The 23,180-nt window shown below is 30.3% G+C and overlaps 1 protein-coding gene across 1 annotated transcript; it reads right to left on the bottom strand.

Moving 5' to 3' along the window:
- Nucleotides 1-6,695: 6,695 nt before the first annotated feature.
- LOC143076914 (3 beta-hydroxysteroid dehydrogenase/Delta 5-->4-isomerase type 3-like) lies at nt 6,696-22,895 on the bottom strand. Its single transcript, XM_076252809.1, has 5 exons — nt 22,848-22,895; nt 17,777-17,955; nt 15,843-16,007; nt 10,157-10,372; nt 6,696-8,281 (listed from the first exon to the last, which is right to left on the bottom strand). The coding sequence occupies exons 2-5, from the start codon at nt 17,910-17,912 to the stop codon at nt 7,743-7,745; spliced, it is 1,056 nt and encodes a 351-aa protein (XP_076108924.1). The 5' UTR covers nt 17,913-17,955; nt 22,848-22,895; the 3' UTR covers nt 6,696-7,742.
- Between the last annotated feature and the right edge of the window lie 285 nt (nt 22,896-23,180).

The following is a 23,180-nucleotide window of genomic DNA, read 5'->3' as shown; positions in this document are numbered from 1 at the left end:
GTTGACAGTCGATTCAAATGAATTGATTTTTAAAGAGAGCAAAACATTTCTACATTTCAAAGTTTTCAATATTCCCTTCCTTACCAAGGTCCTAATAATCTGTTATTCACATCATCAGATAGTTTTCGACAAACATAATAGAATTGTTTGCAAGCACTTACATTGTACATGAACAATCACACGTATTAGGGTTTCACATATGTCACCTAGAACTTGTTTCTTTACTGGTATAAATTGGTCTTAACAAAACAGTTAAATTAACCACAGGTAAAATTTGTTTTTGAGAAATGAACCCCTATAATATTAGTATATTACAATTACACAGTTTAACAACTTGATATTGAAAAACACAAATGCATCCTTTCTATCATGTCAGAAACCGTTATAATGGTGTATTATTGTACATGTACGTAAAATAAACTCATGAAAAAAACCAGGCTTTACTTGTATCATTCAGTATCATACTCATCAATGTCAGCCGAATTCAAAACTGTTAGAAGGCCAGACAGATCCAAAAAGAAAGTAATAGGGTATTGAAAATCCAAAGTTCCAAATTTTGTGTCAAAACAGACTTAAAAGGTCATCACTGCTTTGGGGTAGAAGAATAATTCAACGATGAAAAACGGTAATTTGCAGATAAAAGCAGTCTCAACCATTGTTCATGTCAGCACTGGAATTCTAACAACTGAGTTGGTGTTAATCTCAGGGATAAAATATCTACATCAGTGGTGTCAACTAAGTGAAACAGATCAAAGATCACAGGCTAATAACAACCAACACTCAGTGACAACATCCCAGCGGTAAAACAATAAATTATTTGTTCAAGGTTATCTCATCAGGTGTAATACCACCAAATCATGGTACGTCACATCCGGTTGTACATTGTATACGAAAGTAGGTCGAAAAAAATATTCCCTTGAATTTGACAGTTGTAGGTAATTAATCCTACATTTTATTGCAGTAAAACCATTTCTGTATCATAAACATATGTCTTGGGTATTTCAAAACAGCATTATTTTTTATTTGCGATTTCTATAGAAAATTTTGTAATCTTGAGGTTACATGGTGACTAAACCTTGTACACAGATAAAATAAGGGGGAAAAATTGATTGGTTAACTTCCAATGATGGTTATTTTCTTATATGCAATGAAATGTTATGTGAATTTTTTCCTATAGAACTGGACAGGATAAAACTTTACTCATGCCAAGTATTTCTTTATTTAAAACAAAGATAAATTCTGCACATTTTTTTGAAAAGTGCAAATTTAACAATGACTAATAGGGGAAAATCAATGGTGGTATTACACCTATCACTGATTTCAATCTTGCATCAAGAGTGTTTCATAAGACCTTTGGTGTAATACTGAGGTACAATAATAATATACTAATGTTTCAATAAAACTGGATAGACAAATGCAATGTTTCACTATATTTAAGTAAGGTACATGAACTCATCACGAAAAAAAGAAGTCTTAAAGTCTACACTTGTTTATTTTCCAAATAAGAGTTTAAAGATACAACAACAATTATGCATAAATAATACTGAGTATAATAGGATAGAGTATAGTACTTAAGTAAATCAAAAACAGATTGTTGATAAAATACTGTGCATATTTCCTGAGTACATTTACTTTTATAATCTATTAAAAAATTCAAAACAATATCCATTTAGACAATTCAGATTTTGTGTTGTACATCTCTTTTTATGGAATTAGTTCTCTTTACAAAATTTTATCATACACTTTAAGTAGGTTACACTTTGAGAATAGCTAAAAAAAAGCAGTTGGTTTGATTGACTTTAGGTTACTTAACGTCCAGGAGAAAAGAGATATCTGAGTGAAAATGCACAATTGAGTAAAATATTTTACATCATTTCTAGATTATTATAGTATAAGTTCATATAATTGCTGCATTTTCACATTTACTGAGACAACAACCATTGGTTTCCAAATGGTAAATAAGATACTGAAAAATGTAATAACTGTTAGAAATATATATATTATGGTTTTAGTACAATTATTTATGAAGTAAAATTAGAAAAAAAGGTTAAATAAAATATTCATAAACATTTCAACTCAAAGCACTGTGGAGTATTCAATCAATAAATAATTAACAAAACATAGAATATAACATTCTTGTCCACATATGTTTTATCCACCAGTGTTTTTCATGTATAAAACAGTGTATTCTAAAAAAAAACATGTAAGATCGAAACAATTTACATAGTTTTATTTTTAATTTAACATGATCTTTGTCAAAAAAAATGATTTTAACCCTATTTGCAGAAATTAACATAAGCCAAATTTTTTTCTGTCAAATCAAGGAAAAGAATTGTTTAGCCACATGAATAGATGATTTGAAATGTTGCAGGACTTTCTTAGTTCCTTCTACAACCTGAGAAGGCTAAAATAAATTATTTAAATAAATGCAAAAACAAATGAAAATTATAATCTCTATATTTTGCAATACCAAATTGATAGTAAAATATGCCATCAATGATTAGTACTTTTATGAATTAAAGAAAAGTCACATAGTTATGTAAATAAAAAAACAAAAAAACAAACACAAATCATATTTTCTTTAAAATACCCAACAGACAGAAACAAATATTGCTACATAGCTTTAGCACTATCTAGAACATTGTCAGTAGACCTTGCTATCTATTTTTCCCTGTATTAAACTTTAACAATCTCTGTTGTGATAATATTTAGCAAAAAGAAAATAAACCAGATTAAAACAGATTATTGCATATAAGTAAAAGAAAATATAGGGACAATAACAAGGAGACACCAGACTGAGAACAAAATCAGAAAGACATCTTTCAATTTAAAATAGGTTTTTGTTTGTAAATTTTTCTACATAAAAAAAGAAACAATCTCATCAGATCTATAAACTATGCATACTGCATTTTCCCATATGGTGAAAAAATGTGTATGACATAAACTATAACAACATTCACAAAATATTCTACTATGCAAGTGTCAATTAGAAATAACAAAGTGATTCAATATCTCATATAAAGTAAAAACAAATATTATTTCATTTAAATGATCACTGATCAAAAGAAAAATACATTATTATTTAATCACAATTGATAAAACTGAAATAAAAATTATCTTTAACTAATACTATATACAAAATAGTACAATCTGATTATTCTTAAAGTAAAATAACAATAATACTAAACTCCATAACAGCTATCATATTCCTGACTTGGTACAGGCATTATCATAAATTATAATGGTGGATTAAACCTGGTTTTATAGCTAGGTAACCTAATTGCTTTTATTATTGGTATTAATCATCATAAACAGACTCAGTGCATTTTTCGATTGCAATGTCTAGTCTTAAAATAATAGTAATATACTGCTCTTTTTCAAGTTTTGATTGGAATTTATGCTGGTATCACATGGTGCAAATGTTCATCTTTACAAAAATGCGCCTTGCTGTTGATTTTGTTTAAGGAGCTGAACTAAAGTGTTGTATGCTGTCAGTAAAATTTTATTTCAAATACAGGGTAAAACAAGGTCCAAATTGAGAGAACAATGCAACATAGATGCACCATTTGGAAGGGCCATCTTTTATAAATGAAGTTTTTTTGGGAGAGGATTCAACTCAAGATTATATGCAAGTTTACGAGGATGTTTTACCATATATTATATATAATAAGGTGCAAAAAATAAATTTTAGCCTTCCAATTAATCCACATTAATTATTCTATTTATAGAAACAGAAGTCACAATTAACTATACATGTATCAATAGCATTAACAAATCATGCAATATTCTTTATAATGAACATTTGTTTTCATTTATAGTTGATCAAGTTTAAAACTGATATTATTATCACCTAACTTTTATCCATGTCACTTTACATATGATCCAGTATTCAAAAATATATAGTAGTTTGACAGGTAAATGGTCGGGCGATCAACTTGAAAATTAAGGAACCCAAAACAAAATTAAATTTAAGCAGATGAAGTTATAGCATTGTACATCGGTGCAAATAAATTACTAGCTTTGTGCTGAGGTAACAGTTTTTTTCTATTCAGTTTCCATTCATTTAATGATTTGACTTGAAACATATAAAAAAAAATAAGCACATGTAAGAACCACAAATATATTAACTTGAGACGAACATTGTAGTAAAGGAGTAGGTCCGGTAAGGACCGATTTTGGCCTCAAATTTCAGGTTCATCTGACGAAAGATTTTGACCACTTTTTAAACACTTCAGTGTCTATTTTATTTGAATTAATTAGTTTATGTGAAAGATTTTAACAGATTTAGTCATTAAAAACGATCCGATTCAAGCTCAAATATGAAGAATCTACCTAATATGCCGAAAAATGTCACTTTTCAGATGGTTTTTGGTAAAAATGAAAGTAGTCGCATCCGTGTTCATCCTCAACCTTTATATATGTTATGTATTATCACAAAATACAACTTACATTTCAATATTAAGGATGAACACGAATGCGGCCACTTTCGTTTTACACGAAAACCGTCTAAAATTTAACTAAAATGCTAGAATTATGAGGATTTCAGTAATTTAGCATGACTTAATGGTGCTAGTACCGTCATTGTATTGTCAAAAACAGCCCATATTTATGTAGCAGAAGCATTCTACTGTCCAATAAATAACTAAAGGTTTACATTTTAACAATTTTGTAAAACTGCTATATTTTGGGGCAAAAAAGGGGTCTTACTGAACCTACTCCTTTGTTGGTTCTTGCATGGAATCATATATGTGGGTCAAAAACTTGTGTATATTTTACAAAACACATAGAATGTTACTTTCCATGATGCCGCAACTACATTTCTTGTGTTTCCTGTTTTAATTCTATAAATACATAATTTTCAAAACAGACATCATGGGAAACCTGAAATCAAAGTTGAACCAAATATGGCCATAATCACATTGTGTACTTCAAATTGAATTAATCATATATAATGATCTAAGAATATAGTCAGTTTTTGTTTCCCATATAGACTTCCCAACTTATAATTATTGTTAAATTTCAAGGCAACATTTAGTTTTCTAAGACTAAAAATGGCTTATTAAAATGTTGACTGATGGCATTCCCACTGCTGATCTTTAACCAAATGAATATATAAGATGAAAGTCAGATAAAGTATTTCAGACATACATATAATATACAGTTTATATTATAATTCAAAATATTTGAAACAATCTAAGAATCTTCACAAATTGCTATTTCCTAGCAGATACAGACAATTAAGAGTAATCTCTTTGAAAAAATCAACATAACATATATATAACAATAAAATGCACTTTTCCTCACAAGTGAAATCAATCTAATTAACAACTAAACACCAGTAAAAGATAAAAAAAAAAAAACAATGAACTTCTTCCTTAGGGTTGTTAAATATAATTCATACAACAATCCGAAACCATTTATAGACCTGTATAATAAAATGACAATGTTCATCTTCTCACAAAATAGTATACACTACTTAACCAATTATCAAAATACTTAAGCTTAGCTTAAAATCCTTTCAGCTTATTATATAATATCTATTAAATTTAAACAATATTAAATCATTATATAATCAGCAGTTGATATGAAGTGTAAAATCTTTACTGGCCTTGTGAGTAATAAATATTTACAGCAGTTTAATATATATATTGCATAGGACTACACATGATTCCTAGTAACTAAGTTACAGTCAGACACTGCTTGAAATAAGTTTATTGACCATGCTATACTATCTTTAAATTATAATAACAGGTTGCATTTCAATGACATACTGAAATATTCTAAATAGAAGAACTTTTTTCAAATAATTTCTATTTCCCTTCAAGCATCTATAAGTCAAAAACATTAACAGTATACAACAAATAATAGTAAAAAACATAACAAAAAAGTAATAAGATGTCTATTTGCTAAATGTTACCTAAATGCCATACATGTTATAGTTGATACATTTGTTCTCTTCAAAATGTACAAATAAATTGTTAAAATATTCATTTAGTATGTAAAATATTACATATATAATAAGTATTTTTATCTAGAGTTTTATATCAAATATCAACAATGTAATAAACTCATCAAAAACATCAGGTTATTAGTTTGTATACCAGACTTGTGTTACTTCTATAAAAGTTTCAACAGTCACACTCAAATAAAAAAAGTCAGAATTAAAATGTAACTTTAAAGGTATTGTAATTGTTGTTAGAGGTACATGTACAGCATTTCAAAAACATTTCAATCAAATAAAAGCACAATTAACTATGATTGAATAAGCAAATGTTTAGTTTTCTATCAATGAGTATTCAAAATTGGTAATGATCCTGAGACTCATGACCTTTGTCCAATAAACATGTAAAATTGTGTTTCCTTAAATGTTTGAATTTCCATATTAAAAACAAATTGAAGTTAAAGAAAGAAAAACATACACCAGAAACACATAAATTAACAAACTTGAGAAAAAGATGAACAAATAAACAAACTAAAACCAAAAGACTGTGTTGAACAGTACGAACATTTTCATTTAGATTTTTTATCAAAGTTAGACATGTTAGACCTAAAAAGTGTTTGCTGTGATTTCAAAATACGATTTTTTCATTCTAATCATGTTTGTCTTTTTTAAAGCAAATGATAAAAAACAAAAGCGGTTTGATTCTATCATCTAGACAAAATATAAGCACTGTTAATTGTTTTTTAGAAAGATGTTATAAATATAGGTAGTTCTTATAAAAGAATTCAAATAAAATTTTGAGTCTTTGATAAGTCCTTAAATCTCATTATTTGAATAACAACTCTTTGTTTTCATGGTCATATTATAAACTATTGCAGACATAGCGGTATATCAAAGAAGACAAATATAAGACAGAAGATAAAAGACATAAAGTTATACAAGGGACAAGATACAGATAAACTCATTGTAATTATAACAAATAAATATACCAGAATTAATTTCAATTATTATCAAGAAATCATAACAACAACAAAAATACTGTTGAAGTTTATCACTTTGTGAGTATCATTTTTTTTGACTTGTGAAAACATTTTTGGTTAATGGGATTTTAAATAAGTGGTTTTATGATTGACTGATTGCTAACATACAGTGTCAATGTGGTTTTAATCCAAACTTAATGTAAATATAATTTTGTCTTACCAAAATTTAGTTGGAGATCTATATAGAATCATGACTCCTGCAAAAATTGTAATCTCAAAACAATAACAAATTCATAAAATATCTATAAAATAACATTAAAAAGAAAATAGGTGAAAATTAACAACAGTTGTAATCTCTTTGCATAAAAAAACACACAAAAACAAATTTATAACTTTAGTGACAATTATAATTGAGGCATAGGATATGTCAAAAGTGTTGTGGTTTTGTTCAATTGTGATTTAGTGTGTAAATATGTTGAACTTATTTTGATAAAACTAGAAACAATGTTTATTGCTAACATAGCATTACATAAAACAGATCTTTAAAGACATATATGCTGTTTCAATAGCACTTTTTGCAAGTTTAAGACTTATGCGTATAATGGAGATTATAACCATTAAAAAATCTTTTAGGAAAAAACAGAGGTAGGAATCTACATTTTTATATTTTTTAATTATTTTTAAAAACTTTTTTTTTTCTACCTCATTTTTTGTTTTACAAATATTCCCTTATTTATATTTTATACCACCATTTCTGTCCTCAACCCCTAATTTTCTTTTCCTCTATCTCTATCCATATCTCCATTTCTGATTGATAATTCTTATACATTTGAATAAAATTTAATTGCATTTTCCAGAGAGTTTTCATAATCATACAACGGTTTATAACCGAGTAAGGTTTTAGCCTTATCATAGGTCACATAAAAGGTTGTGTTGTTGAAGGCTAAAGACTTGGTTGTCATGGGAACATTTAACTTTTTGATAGGTCTAAGAACCAACAAGATCACATAAAGAAATGTCAAGCAAATGTACATTAACCAATAAGGCAGATACCATGATGATATTTTAGAATTAAGACAACTTAGAAAAGGCTGCAGAAACCCTGTCATTGGATTGGCTGGAGTGTCGTCTGCACCAAAAAAATATTGCCCGCCCAAATCAGGATTTTTTACCAAACTTTCTAGTGCTCTTACAAACATCATGGCTACATTACCCACATATGCAAACTGGGCATAGGCTTTCATTGGTCCAATACGAGGAAATGTCTTATTTTTGATTGACTTCATCAAAGGTGTTAAATTGCTGTCAAGTTCACCATACATAGTTAATGGAAGGATTGCTAGTGTCTTCATCTTTTCACCTGAAAAATATTTCAAAACATTTTACAAAGTATCTAAGCTTTAAATTTGTCTTACAAGTTAGAAAAATACATTGGGCTCTCTATTACAGCAACATCAGGAAAAATTGTGCCAAAAGTAATAATATTATATTGAAGACACATTTTATTTTCTGTCTGTCTATTAAGGGAGATAACTCATATTTAGTTCTAAAATGAGTTTTAAATAATATTTATAAAATCTCATCTCCAAATATATCTTCTTCAATAATCACAGCTCTTATGTTAGTTTTATTATCTACATAATAGGAAAACATTGTTATTGCATGTATATCTTGAAATAGTTATAACAGAAGATTAGATTCACATATGGCGTTATTTGGTACTAAAATGATGATATGTTTGTTTTATTTAAATCTAAAAAAAATTGCTTTTGGATCATCAGTAGAATAGATGTAGATCATCACCAGAAGGAACACTGAGTGAGATATCACAGCTATGGCCTACACTATACAAACCAGGTTTAATAGAAGACTTCTGAAGAAGTGGGAGTCTCCATGAATTATCAAAGGCATTTTTTGTTTAGATAAACAATCAAAATGACAAGTGACTAAAAGACTCAAACTTCCTCTCTTCCTGAGGGGTAACTTTATCTCTCTGGTGATCACTGATGTGCATTAATAAATTCATTTATTATTTGAGAGATATGTGAACTTTTATGATCTAAATACTGTATAGACATATTGAAAATATTAAAACATAAAGTAAATTTTGGTGGTGTTTTTTTTTTTTTTAAATATATCCGATGCCCAAATCAGCGTGTTGTAAACAAATAATCATCAGAACAAACAACATGCTACAAGTGGTTGTCATTTGTTAATGTGTTTTCTGTTTCCCTTTTTTTTCCTGATCCCTGTTTGAAATGTTTTTAAACTATCCTTTCTATAGCATATATAGCTTGCTGTTTTGTGTGAGCCAATTCTCTGTGTTGAGAGCTGTACTTAAACCTATACTATAGTTCTGTTGTTTACTTTTCACACATTGTGACTTGGATGGAGAGTTGTCTTTTGGGGCTACATACCACAATTTATTAATATATAACATAAAAAAAAGTTTCAATGTTATTTTATACATGTTATAATGGTCAACCTAGATATATTTATAACTATTTCATCTTAAAATGTCATTTGTGATTTATAATAGATGTTTCTTTATGTCTGATAAATACATTTGATAAATGAGGATGTTAATTTGATGTATGCCTTTTTGTACTTCTTCGTTACATTTGTTGTTTTTATAGTTATTAAGATGATTACACAATGTTGACTGCTGTATCCCTACTTTTGACATTTTTAACTATTGTGTCTCTGTTTGTTTTGTTCACGCATCGGTGACAATATAATGGAATGTGATACGACTGTCATACAAGTGAGAAGTTTAGCTAGCTATAAAACCAGGTTCAATCCACCATTTTCTACATTTGAAAATGCCTGTACCAAGTCAGGAATATGACAGTTCTTGTCCATTCGTTTTTGATGCGTTTTGTTATTTGATTTTGCCATGTGATTATGGACTTTCCGAATTGATTTTCCTCTGAGTTCAGTATTTTTGTGATTTTACTATTTTTTGTACCTATATAAAATTCTGTTTTCTTTATTTCTTTTCTTTTAAATGTTATCTATTAAAGAATTATCTTAGTGTAAAATTTGTATTAGTATAAAAAAGAGAGATTCCTTTTGATTGTAAATGAGAAAATTATCTACCCCAGTTAAAATATCATTTATTACTATAGGTCTTTATTTGACCTTCAAATATGAGAAAAACCTGTACTATATAGTCTGTGTAAATGTATGTCAGTTTTAAAATTCTGATCTTTCATTTCATGCTTTAATTTCATACCATTTTTCAACTGGAAACCATTATCATTAAGTACTGTATTCTGTGCTAAATATTTTGTTGAACCATAACTTGGGAACATGAGTGTTGAGGGGACAGTAACTGTTGTTTCTGTGCCAGCCTGGACATCTTCAAAACCTTGTAGTACAGCTATTGAACTGCAGTAGATAAAGATCCCAATATTATGCTTCTTACATGCATTCAGCATTGTTTGGGTTCCTGCAAAAATATAAAGTTTACATTCATAACTAATACTTGATATGCCAGCTTTAGCTGGCACTTATGGTAGAAGCATCGTTTTGGAATAAAGAACGATAACTCTCTCTACATGACCCATCTGAAAAGTTTCGTCACTCTCGTAAAATCTCGTACGATTATTTTTTTTTAATGGCGGCCGATGTTTAACGTTTCAACGCGATCTTGAAAAAACGGGACAGATTGGAATAATTTCGATGTTAAATATGACATGAATTTTTATTTGTTTGATTAAACAAGAATTTAGAAATTTTGGTAACTTGCGTAGCGTATTTAAATTTTATTGTACCACGGAAATTACCGAAGATAGGACAATAACATCTGACGCCATATTTCGTCTGCTTCAACATTCCATTATCAGTGAGGTCAAAACAAATTACGTAAATAATCACAGGTACTTCATTTAAAAGTCACAAAATCATAGTAAACGATAACATATTTAGCGTAAAAGTTCCGTCCAGCCATGGGAACACTGAAAAAACCTCTGCAGGCAATACATGTCATACATTTCGGATTTTTTTTTATAATGGCCATGCGGAATGCGGGGTAAACTCCGGTGAACTGGTTGACCATGATTACTTATGTTCATCTGCCACATTATTCCCCACATCAAGGAAAACTGATAGTTATAAGGAAAGTCTACAAAATAAGCACAGAATAAACTTTTGTCTGATACATAAAAAAAGTTGGTAAAAAAACTGACAGTTTAGGTGCATTTCTGGTATTCTCATGTTAGCAACTTCACAACAGAACTACAAATTCATTTTCCTGACCAAAAAAAAAAAAAAGTACAAAACTAAAGGCAATAAAATGTTTCGCCACACATAGCCTGATATGACCACATGACAGATGTATATCATGTATATTTAGCAAATAAAAAACAACAAATTTTTTATGTCAGTTGAAATCAAACATATTTTAATTTTGGATCCTTTAAACTTCAATATGGACTAATTTGAAAACAGGTTTCAGGTAAATCCACATATTTCTATTCAGCAAAAGACTCTAACTACATATATCTCCTTAATTTCATATGATAGTAACAAGCCCTACAAGAATATTGAAACTGTGTACAATTAATTTTTTTTCTAGCTTCTTTCATGTGAAAGCAGTACCTTTTTGGTCACTATTTATGTGTTGCGTCTTAATAAGAATTGTAACACTTTATAGTGACTGAACAGGTTAAACAAATACTTCTCAAGAAACTGAAAAAGAAGACAACTTGAAACAGCACCAGCCATGCCAGTATACATGTATGTATGAATAAAAACTCTGACAGATCAAAATAACATGGACAATACAGGGGCGGATCCAGCCATTTTAAAAAAAGGGTGGGGGGGGGGGGGGGGGGGGGGGGGGGGGGGTGTTGGTGTTCTAACTACTATATGTCCCCATTCAAATGCATTAATCGGCCAAAATAAAGGGAGGTTCCACCCCCAGAACTGCAATTTTATCAAGTGTTTTGTACATTTTCTGTTAAAATTTTCACACAATGATTGAATCAGTGAAACATTTAAACAGGCTAAACTAATTTTTTTTTTTACTGAAAGTGTCGAACAATGACAATTGATTTATTTACCAAATAAGTGAAATAACTCATGTGTTTCTGTGAGAAAAAAAATCATGTGCAATATTTGGAATTAAAGGGAAAAAAGATCCTTTTGCAGCGCACTGGCGCATGTCAATTGTGAATATATACTTACCAAATATATTTTCTTTATCATGATACTCACATCGACATTATCAAGAAGTACATATCATAAGAATAATACACAAATTACAGATAAAATATTTAAAACACTCTATTTTGAGTGCATCTCCTGCCAACAGCCAAATCAGTATTTGTTGCATCTATATATACTAGATGAGTATAATCAATGTAAATAAGGTAATTTTTGGAAGAAAACTCAAAATTTTGAAGAAAAAAATACCCCCAAAAATGTTGTACCATAACCCCAAAATCAATTATAATCTTCCTTTTGTGTATTGAACCTTCTAGTAAAATTTCATGGAGATCCATTAACTTATACTCAAGTTAGGCCAGGGTTTTTTAATTTGTTGGTTTACGGATTTTACCAATGAAAAAGTTGGGTCGGTCGGTCGGCAAAAAAAAGAAAAAAAATATGCTATTTTGTCATCATTTCTTAGATTTTAGTTCGATGAAATCAGCTGTCATAAACATCGCATGACATTCTAATAATTTCCCATAAACAAAAAGTGGACGGGGACTGCTTGGATATCGTCATTTCACAAACATGAAAAACAGATTCGCGTAGCTCTTAATCAATTCCCGATAACTTGGTGGGCTTGGTGAATTACGATCTTCAAGCACGAAAACTGATAAAGAAGAAAAAATGTAAAAACGTCGTAAGAAAATAAGTTTCAACACACATGTCAACAAACGTAATGGACTCGTCCACTGGAAAAACGAGAATATCGGATTAATCTGTTGTCATGCATTCCCGTTTTTTTTGGCCAAATGGACGATATTTTTTTATGATCTATAAAGCAAGAAAATTTCAAATGATTTGTTAATATTTAGTACTTTAACTTGACGTCTTCTACCTGTCCACATTTGGACATGTCTATTTCTATCAGATGATGCATCTTACGGACTGATGACAAATACGGTAAACGAATTGATTTTGTAATTGGTTTTAAACACAGGTTTCGTTTCGCAAAATTATTTGCGCAAACCACATTTCAAGGTCAGTTATAATTGATTTGTCTATTTTTAGAAACGTAAAATGGAAGTTTTATTTTTTTCACTACAGAAAGTGTTATCAATTTTAATAGTGATTAATGCATTTCATTTCATAAAAAAACGAGCATTTTAATTATTTTTTAGGGATAATGCATTTGTTACGGTCGACGGGAATAAAAAAGCATGAAAAGTGAATTTTATTTTTATTCTGGAAATCGGTAAAATCGGATCGGCGGATCCGTAAACCAACAAATTAAAAAATTCTGGCCTTAATATTGTCTGAAACCAAATGTGTCTTGAAAACAACTATGACATGATTAAGCATTCAATACTCGAAAGCAAATTTTTGACATGCTTGTATTTTCCATTTCCATTCTCAATTTTATTTTGCTGTCATATTAGAATTTGAAAAGTAAGCTACATCATGTACATGTAACAAAAAAAATATATGCAAGAAATGACATAAAACCGACTCTGAATTTAATAGTACATGATATTGATGTAGAACTTACAAACTGAAGATGATCAGAAATACAAATGTTTGTTATTCGAGTCAGATTTTTATTACTGAAGCCCTTCAGCGCTATCAATTAAAATTATTTAGTCAAAATTTAACACTAGTATTAAGGTTTATCATAACAAATTGGCAAATACAGCCTTATTATCACCAAACAAAAAATATACTGTGTACAGACTGATATGTGCAGTTTGGGAAGTTTTTATGTTTTTAGATATATAAAAGTTAAATTAATTTATTTTGCATATCTGAAAGATAAAATCATTTTTCATAAAGATCTGGATTCAAAATATTTTTTTGTCCTATGCTTGAACAGATTTTTTATTCATCAATTTGGGAATTAGAATATTTTTTCAGGAAAAATAACATAACCCCTCATGCCTTTTCAAGTCCAATGTTCGTTCCCTAAATATTTTCCATCTGAACTTATAATTTTATTTTAGACATTAACAATCCGTTAATGTAGCCTTGGCCATTCGATCTTAACATGCATGAAATATTTGCCACTGGACGTTAAACAACCAACAACCAATCAATATATAGGACATTGTCTTAGTATAAAGCTGGCATTTAAGGTAGCGCCTTCCTCATATTAAAAAAAACAAAAAATAATAATCAATCAGTCAACTACTTCAGATTTATTGGTTATCAATTTTCTTTGCATATTTTACTTCATTTGCCTTAAAGTCATATGAAACGAGTGAGTGGTAAAAAAAAATGTTTATCCAATTCTTGAACCATTCAATGTATATATCATAAACTTCGTCCTCTGTGCACGATTTTTTCATTTTTTACACAAATATATCGTATAATTGTCATTTTTTTTTCTCTCTGTCTGTTATGATTTAACAAATATCGCTGCTCATTGAAAGCTGTGTATTAAAGTCGAAATTTACCGATTTTCACCTTAGAGTAAACAAAAAACAAAAAACATGGGTATTGAGCACAAGTTTAACATGTACAATCAGACAATTGTTTATTTTAATGACAGATCCATGCGTTTTGCGATCACCGGAATTTTACGAGGAGGGTTATGCTCAGGCCACTATGCATACAGAAAATATGTTGGTGAATTGCTTCCTGGAAGCAAGCAATTAAAAATAAGTAAACTTCTTTTAAATGTGGACAAATTAAAGAATTTTCCTCAGAAAAAAGTATATGTACATAAGTTGTATAGTGAAAACTATCCATTTAGTTATAAAAAAACATATGCATATTTTTTTTTAAATTTGAGGTTTCTTCTTACTTTAATGTTTTATAAATAAGAAAGACAAAAATGGTTTCAAAGATCAATCACTTTAGCTGTTTTTGGCAAAACCTTTTGGAATTTTGGGTCCGCAATGGTTTTCCACTTTGTATTTTATTTGGCCCTTAACTTTTTAACGAGTTTGTGGATCAAATAGGCATCTGGCATACAAGACTATATGATGAAATATGAGATTATTTTGGGAAACATTTTGTGATTAGGAAGTATTGAGAGAAAGAAAACTACACTTGTACCAAATGCATGAAAATATTTACATGAGAAGTATATATTGTTCTCATAGGCAAACATTATGGTAAATAATTTCACAGGGACATGAAATGCAGTGTTTATTTTTGACAATCTTACTGCCTTTACTGTGATATGATGTATGTTAAACTAATGGTTTTTAGATTTGCTTCATGATAATGAAAACCTTTAAGTTTGTGCAAATAGAAATCTTTTATAGTGTGTCTTTCTATTTTTTGATGTTACACTATTGTTTTAGGTAAGGGAGAAGGTTGGTACATGTTTAAATGTTTAAATTGGTTGCATTTGTTCGCACCTTTCCTAAGTCAGGAACATGATGTTCAGTAGTTGTTGTTTGTTGTTGTGCAAAATGTTGTGGTTATTAAGTGTTTCTCATTTTTTTTTATATAGATCTATGACTGTTGGTTTTCCTGTTTAAATGGTTTTTCACTTGTAATGTTTGGGGCCCCTTATAGCTTGCTGTTTGGTGTGAGCCAAGACTCTGTTTAAGACCGTACTTTGACCTTAAATGGTTTACTTTTACAAATTGGGACTTGGATGGAGAGTTGTCTTATTGGCACTCATACCACATCTTCCTATATCATGTATATCTACTTAAATCAAATGTCATTTGATCTCTGGAGAAAGTTGTGTCATTGGCATTTTTATAATACAATGCATAATATACATTACTTATTAATTCTGCAATGGATCAATTTACCTTTAACATTAACTTCATGAAGACGTTCTTTGTTTGGGAACATGGTTGTATCGATGATGGAGGCGATGTGTAAGACAGCATCCACACCATTACATGCTTCACTGACTATCTCTTCATCTGTTATATTGCCTGTGAAGGAAGTGACAGGTTTGGAATCAGCATAGTCTGAAAAATACATAGTCTTGTTATAAGTTGTTAACATTGTGTGTATAAATAGTCATATTTTATCTCTTGGTGTCTACCTCTCTCGAAGGTCAACCTAAATACTTAATTGATAGGGGAGCAGCTATAACTAGATTTCTGTTACCCTCACCCTTTTCATATCATTCAGATTTTTTTTAATGTATACCTCCATATATTGTGAAGGTAAAAATGTAATCTTTTCTCAAATTGGTGAAAATCGATTTTGCTTGGAATTAAGATTCCTAGTGTAATGATTACTTACGGCGAGAGTTTCAGCTGGGAAAAATTTAAAAGGGTTTTCATATAGTAACAACATGATTAAGTAATGGGAACTTTATTGATTTTATGAGGCTTATCATTTATTTCTGATAGATTTCCAAACCAATTCACAAATTTCAAACTGGAAAATGAGACCCATTCTAGCAGCAACTCCTATTGCCTTGCATATAGGAAGTGTTCCCCCTTCCAACAACTAAAACTGCTTTTTTTTTCTGTATATAAATTCTCTTAACGTTATGTTTTGCTTTGGACATTGAACAGAAGAAAACAATTCATGAACTTTTTATGAAATTCACACCTTTTGCTACGAGACTCAAGGGTGTTTGGAGCTTGACATTCATTATATAGACAGCTGTCTATTAATGAAGATCAAATGTTGACCTTAATTATAAGTTATAAGGTTTTTCTTTTGACAAACTAGGATCTGGAGTAAAATCCCTAAGGGGTTTAGTTTAAACATATTTATTAATAGTGGATTGGGAAACAAGTTATTGCAACTTATATTAATCGCTTTCAGCTTTGCGGGTGTGAGTGCTGCCTTGTAGCGACATTAGCCTATTCTTTTTCAAAATCTGCAAGGGTGAGGCCAAAGGCCAAATCTATTGATTTTACTATCTCTCTGTGGATCTGTGGGTGTGGTCAGTAGTGAACTGTATATGGAAATTATAGCACACAGGACTTTTCCTGCTAAGTTATGCATGAGAATAAGCAATGAAATTAAAAAACATAAATAAACGATGTCACTATTAATAGCTATTGTAGACCTGACATCATGATCCCAATATGTCATGTATGTAAGATTAACACTTGTCTTTGAATTTCTTGAAAAAGAATAAGCAATGATGTCCTATGGTCTGGTCCATTTACTTCAATTAATCAATAAAATGTGACTCTATCCAAACAACAGAACACTTATCACAATGTTTTTAAATGCATAAAAATTGTTATAATTTCTACTTATATTTTTTTTTCTTCAAATTTACAAACAGAAAACATATTGCGAAAACAAAATTGCTGATAAAAAGTTGTTTCTTTTAATACCGACTTCATCATTAGGAATATCAGCTTGCTCAACAGGCTCTCTAGATATTCTTGCTACGGTATACCATGCATAAATAAAGTCAGTATCAAAAACAAATATGCCATTATTCTATAAGTGTAATACAATATTTTGAAATAAAGTTTCCTGATACATCTGAATTTTATTCTTGTCTTGCTTTGTTTTCTGTGAAATAGTTTAATATCCTCCTGATTGATTTTTGTTTTCTCTATAAAATCATACCAGGATTAAAATGATTTACTCCAGATGGGCGTTTAATCTACAAAAGACTCATCAGCATGATCAGTGGCACTCGAATAAAAAACTTAGCACGGCCAAATTAAGTACAAAATTAAAGAGCATTGAAGATTTGAAATTCCCATTGGTTTTGCCAAATACAGCTAATGTAATCTATACATTGCTATATGTTTACCTAATTTTTTCTTGAATGGTAAGCAGTCTAAAATTCTGATCTCCTTCACACAGTCACCATATAACTGAAAATGTTTAACTACATGTTGTCCCAGAAACCCACTTCCTCCTGTTACCAAGACAACCAATGAACCCATAATATAGCATCAGTCGGTTTCTCAAGCCATGCTAATTATATTTCTGAAAAGAGAATATTATTTTGAATGATCTACTTTTAGTCGTTTATATACAGGCATGTGAGGGCTGTTCCATGAAAATATACATGAACCCATGGAAGTAACATCCAAATCTTAACTACTGTAAGTTCGGAAATTCTTGTGTGCATTTATTATCAAATTTTGAAGCAACAATTTTTGAAGCAACAATGCAAGAATATAGTTATTGCAATTTTAGGAAATCTGCATATGGCTACAGTGTACATGGGGGGTCTCATTTGGGGGTTTCGATCCCAGATCCCGCTTACTGTTTTGTCAGATTCCCGTATCCCACTTACACTATGTACGTAAGCAATTCTCATTTTTTTGTCATTTCCCGGGTCCGGGTAGACCCCATTTCCCGTTTTCCCGAGACAATAATTTGATTTTCACGTGTCACGCTTACAAAAAATCGGCAATCCCGCGTCACGCTTAGACCCCAATGAGACCCCCTACATGTATCAGATATCAGAATGGGAGTTTTTATTATTGCCATATATATATACTCATCAGGTCATATTATTTACATTTTATTATTGCCATATATATATACTCATCAGGTCATATTATTTACATTTTATTATTGCCATATATATATACTCATCAGGTCATATTATTTACATTTTATTATTGCCATATATATATACTCATCAGGTCATATTATTTACATTTTATTATTGCCATATATATATACTCATCAGGTCATATTATTTACATTTTATTATTGCCATATATATATACTCATCAGGTCATATTATTTACATTTTATTATTGCCATATATATATACTCATCAGGTCATATTATTTACATTTTTGACTTTACAGTATTATTATGACCAGTTTGGTGTCAAATAATTTTCATGTAATGTATTGTGAAAATGTAAGTGAGCTTTTGAAATGTCTACTGGTGGTTACCAAAATTTGGTTTTCCTAAGTGCCTTCCCGAAATGCTAAAGTATCATATATAAAAATAGGAAGATGTTGAATGATTTCAAATGAGACAACACTCCACCAGAATTATGTTTTAATGGAACAACCCTGTGAAATTTTAAATTGAACTTTCTTTGAAGTATTTGCTGAAGAAAGAAAAATAATTTTTTTTTCAATTGTACAAAGGGAGATAAATGTGATTTCCTTGTAGCTTTTGATCTATATATATACATTGTAGCTCCATGAGCTGTGTGCAGAGTCTAACAGGTTTGTGAGGATCATTAAAAAAGTGTATTTTCCTTATTTATAGGTACATGTACTGTAAATTCAGAAATTATTGCAAAGTTTTTATTAATGTGTATAATGAAACTTGGTGGTTGTCCCAATAATAAGAACTTGCATTCTGATATAGATATCTAATTAATCACGCAGTTTTGTCCATTCTTCAAAAATTGCAAAAATAAACATGATAAATGCACACAATAATTTCTTAATTTACAGAATTGTATATGAGCTGCTTCAGATAGAGATCTACCTTATTCAAATGAATATCAATACATATGTTTACCATTTAAAAGTTGAAGAAACTTCTATGCAAAGTCTGTTAATGTTTGAAAATTGAGTTAAATATATAAGAATCCTACAAAACAGACCAAAACTTATCTTTTATTTTGTATTTGAATGTTTCAAAATCAATCAAAGTTTTACATATGTACAAATATATGAACTTGCTGAAGGTAGATTCCTATCTGACGCAGCTCATATTATAAAATCGGCAATCAATTTTCAATGAAAAAAACTCTTTTTAAATCATGACAATGGCTGTCATGGTCACATAAACATGTATGTGAACTCAAATAATATCACCATAAATTAACACAAATTAATATGTATTGGTATAGTGTTTAGACATGTAAGAGCACATATAGGCCAGTTAATATATGTTTTTGCATTACACATGAGGTCATGCTTTTCTCAGACTGTATACATGTATATGACGTTTTTACACTATAATCTGTTTGTTTTATAAATACTGATTGATATTTGTAAATGTCTGAGAAAACATTATTTCTGTGTTAGTTGTAATGAGCTCTAAAAAGCTTTCAATAACTAGGAGTATTATGTTATTTATTTGATTTTTCTGCATTGTATCAATCTGATAAAAAATCAGTAGTGTTAATTTTGTTTTTGACTGAAACTGTGTTTGTTTTTGTTACTAGAAAACTAATCAGTTATCATGGTTATACAAGATAGGCAAAGGGTGCGGGAATTTCTCGCTACATTGAAGACCTGTTGGTGACCCTCTGCTGTTGTTTTTTATTTGGTCGGGTTGTTGTCTCTTTGACACATTCCCCATTTCCATTCTCAATTTTAAAAGATATCAAAAGGGACATTTAAACTGAGGAGTCATAAACAAACTCGTTTGAATTGTTTTACATTGTCTAATCAGGAACTTTTATAGCTGACTATGCGGTATTGGCTTTGCTCATTGGTGAAGGCTGTACAGTGACCTATAATTGTTAATGTTTGTGTCATTTTGGTCTTTTGTGGATAGTTGTCTCATTGGCAATCATACCACATCTTCTTGTTTATATATGATAACATTATGGCATAAAATTAAAATAAACACAAACAACATTTGAACAACAGTACTTAATCAAAGAGCTGAATAGCTCTGAGGGGAAAGACAGCCCTTGTTTCTATTTCATTTTTTTTTTTTGGGGGGGGGTTATCTTTTGATAGTCTTCATATAAAGAATGAAAAAAAAGGAGAGCTAGAACATGTGGAAGGTTGACACTATTGGAATCAATTGTTGTTTAATGTAATTTCGTTTCTTTAGTTTAGGATTCAATTTAGACCAATGGAAGAGATCTGCATCTTCTAAATCTAAACATCCAAACATTCAATTAAAGTTGATAGTTAATTATCTAAAATTCAACTAGTTGAATTCTGTCATTTAACAACAACTACAATTATTTTTGAAATCTTAATAGTGTACGACTGAACTGCAGGCTAGGGCCATTTTCAATTTTTTGTGACAGTACTCTTAAGATTTTTAATTTTTTTCTTAAGAAAGTTAGGACTGAAAAATCTATTCAGTTTTAAATTTCCATTAATAAAGTTCCCAGTTACATCTCTCATCACAGGGATACAGGTACTAATAAAAATAACAATATGATTGATGTAAACTGTGTGAAGCTTGTTTCCAAATCCTACATTTTGAAATATTTGTAAAATTTCATTAATAAATAGGTTTAAGCTACAAAATGCAACATTTGTATTTTTTTTTTGTAACTATTACAATGATTATGTTGGTACACAAAATTTAGTTTTAATGGAAGACTACTTATCATATACTAAATGTCACATTTTAAGTGTTTATTTCAGTGGATAATTAGCTCATAAATTGAGGTGCTCCTGAATTGGAGGAAGATTCTCAAAACAGAGTTTTACAGAAAAAAAAAGAAAAGATCGTTTCTCTCCCCGATCTCATGTAGCTCCTCGGACTTCCTGTTTACTTTGAAAGTTGTTGACCTACAAATTAAAGTATTGCATGTTGATGTTTGAATCATCTACAGCATTATGTTTAAATTTAACAAATACTATTTTTTAATAAGTGCACAATCTTTGAGAATGATTTAAACAACCAGTGAAGGATATCCCTGCTTATGCGTAGTGTGGCATTCCAATAATGACGTCACTATAAAATATAATGTAGGTTGAATATATTTAGAATATCTCGTCATACTGATTTTTCCGGATTGTAAAAGAAACGTAAATAGTGTAAAGGAGAGCTCAATATACAATAATTTCGAGAGAAACAGAAGGGAAATGTGTAAAAAAAGTGTTTAAAGTCAATTTATTCATTTGTGTCTCCCCATCTCATCATTCTCAGTAAGATTTGTTGGGGGGTTTTCCACACTATAAAAACAAAATGAATGATGTGAGGGAATGTCACTCTGGTCAACCCCATTGGGGATTGACGGCTTGAAGCCGTCTTCCCCAAAAATGTAAATCCAAATTTAGAAGAAGAAAAAAAGAAAGACTGCCAAAGAAACCCATACTCACCCATCGACTGAATTTTTAAATGGTTGTACTAATTGAAAATATTAAACAATGAAATAATTTATGTGACATCCTGTATGTCCCCTGCATACATGGCATAGGGAGAGATACATGTAGAATGTTAACAAACAGATTTTAACACCACAATTCATTAATGCTTGCCAGGATGATTTTATTTCAGTGGTTGTCGTTAATTTTGCTGCAAATTTTGAAAACCCCTGGCTGGAACCCTCATTTGATTTGTTTCTCATTTTGTCATGCCTAAGCTGTTTAAAAACAAATTTATCATTCCAAAAAATGTAGTTTTTCGATTCAGTGGGTTTTCATCTGGTATTAACATCATGATTAAGGGGGTAGGAAGTGGGAGTATGAGGAGGGAATTTGGTGTAGAGGGGATAGAAGTGGAAGTCAGGAACCCCTTGTCCAACGCCTTTTTTCTAACATGTCATATCTATTTGTTAAGGTTCATCATAACAAATGGACAAACAAGGCTGTATTTACACCTACGGCTACAAGAAGCTTTGCTGATAGTCAACTTTATTATTTACAGCAAGGATTTGTAACTATATTTACAGACATGACAGAATCTTATTTATAGAATTTCTGATTCCTGTGATCAAGTGGATGCCAGGCCTTTAAGATTTTCCCACAACACAGGTAAGTCTGTACTCAGAGTAGTTTTTGAGGTGTAAATACAGCTATTTGTGTCGATTTGTTATGACGAACATTATTATAAGTAAGGATGAGTGTTCAACCTGCATGACCTGATACGTGTTCAAAGTTTTGAAATCTACAGCAGAAATTGTATTTAAAGAAAAGAGAAGTCTATTTTTTTCATCTCAAATGCATCAAAAAGTTTAAAACTTTTTTTATAAGGAAAACCTTTTTTTCTGTTGAAACAGCTGCGAAAAATCTTTCACCGGAAATGTCACTAAATTATAATTTTTGAGTCGAAAGACGGATATGCTTGGATTCCCGGCAAATATTTCTGGCTCATGAATATTTAGACTTTAAGCTGAGACTACTGTTTTATAGTAGTCACAGGCGGATTTAGGGGGGGGGGCGGGGGCCCGGGGCCCCCTTTTTGGGAAAAAATTTGGTTACTTATATAGGGAATCACTGAACCGTGACTGGAGCGGGCCCCCTCTTAAGTCAGTCAGTGGGCCCCCACTTATGAAAATTTCTGGATCCGCCACTGGTAGTCTCAGCTTTAAG

This window comes from Mytilus galloprovincialis, chromosome 5 (genome assembly GCF_965363235.1).
Source record: "Mytilus galloprovincialis chromosome 5, xbMytGall1.hap1.1, whole genome shotgun sequence".
NCBI lineage: Eukaryota > Metazoa > Mollusca > Bivalvia > Mytilida > Mytilidae > Mytilus > Mytilus galloprovincialis.
This window is presented reverse-complemented; position numbering and strand designations above follow the sequence as displayed.

What these genes read in the sequence shown, in the direction of transcription:
- LOC143076914 (XM_076252809.1), bottom strand. Translation starts at nt 17,912, where the DNA reads ATGGGTTCATTGGTTGTCTTGGTAACAGGAGGAAGTGGGTTTCTGGGA. An exon ending in ACCATTCAAGAAAAAATTAG is followed by an intron (nt 16,008 to 17,776) that starts GTAAACATATAG and finishes TGTATTTTTCAG; the next exon opens with ACTATGCTGATTCCAAACCT. An exon ending in TCATGAAGTTAATGTTAAAG is followed by an intron (nt 10,373 to 15,842) that starts GTAAATTGATCC and finishes ATATTTTTGCAG; the next exon opens with GAACCCAAACAATGCTGAAT.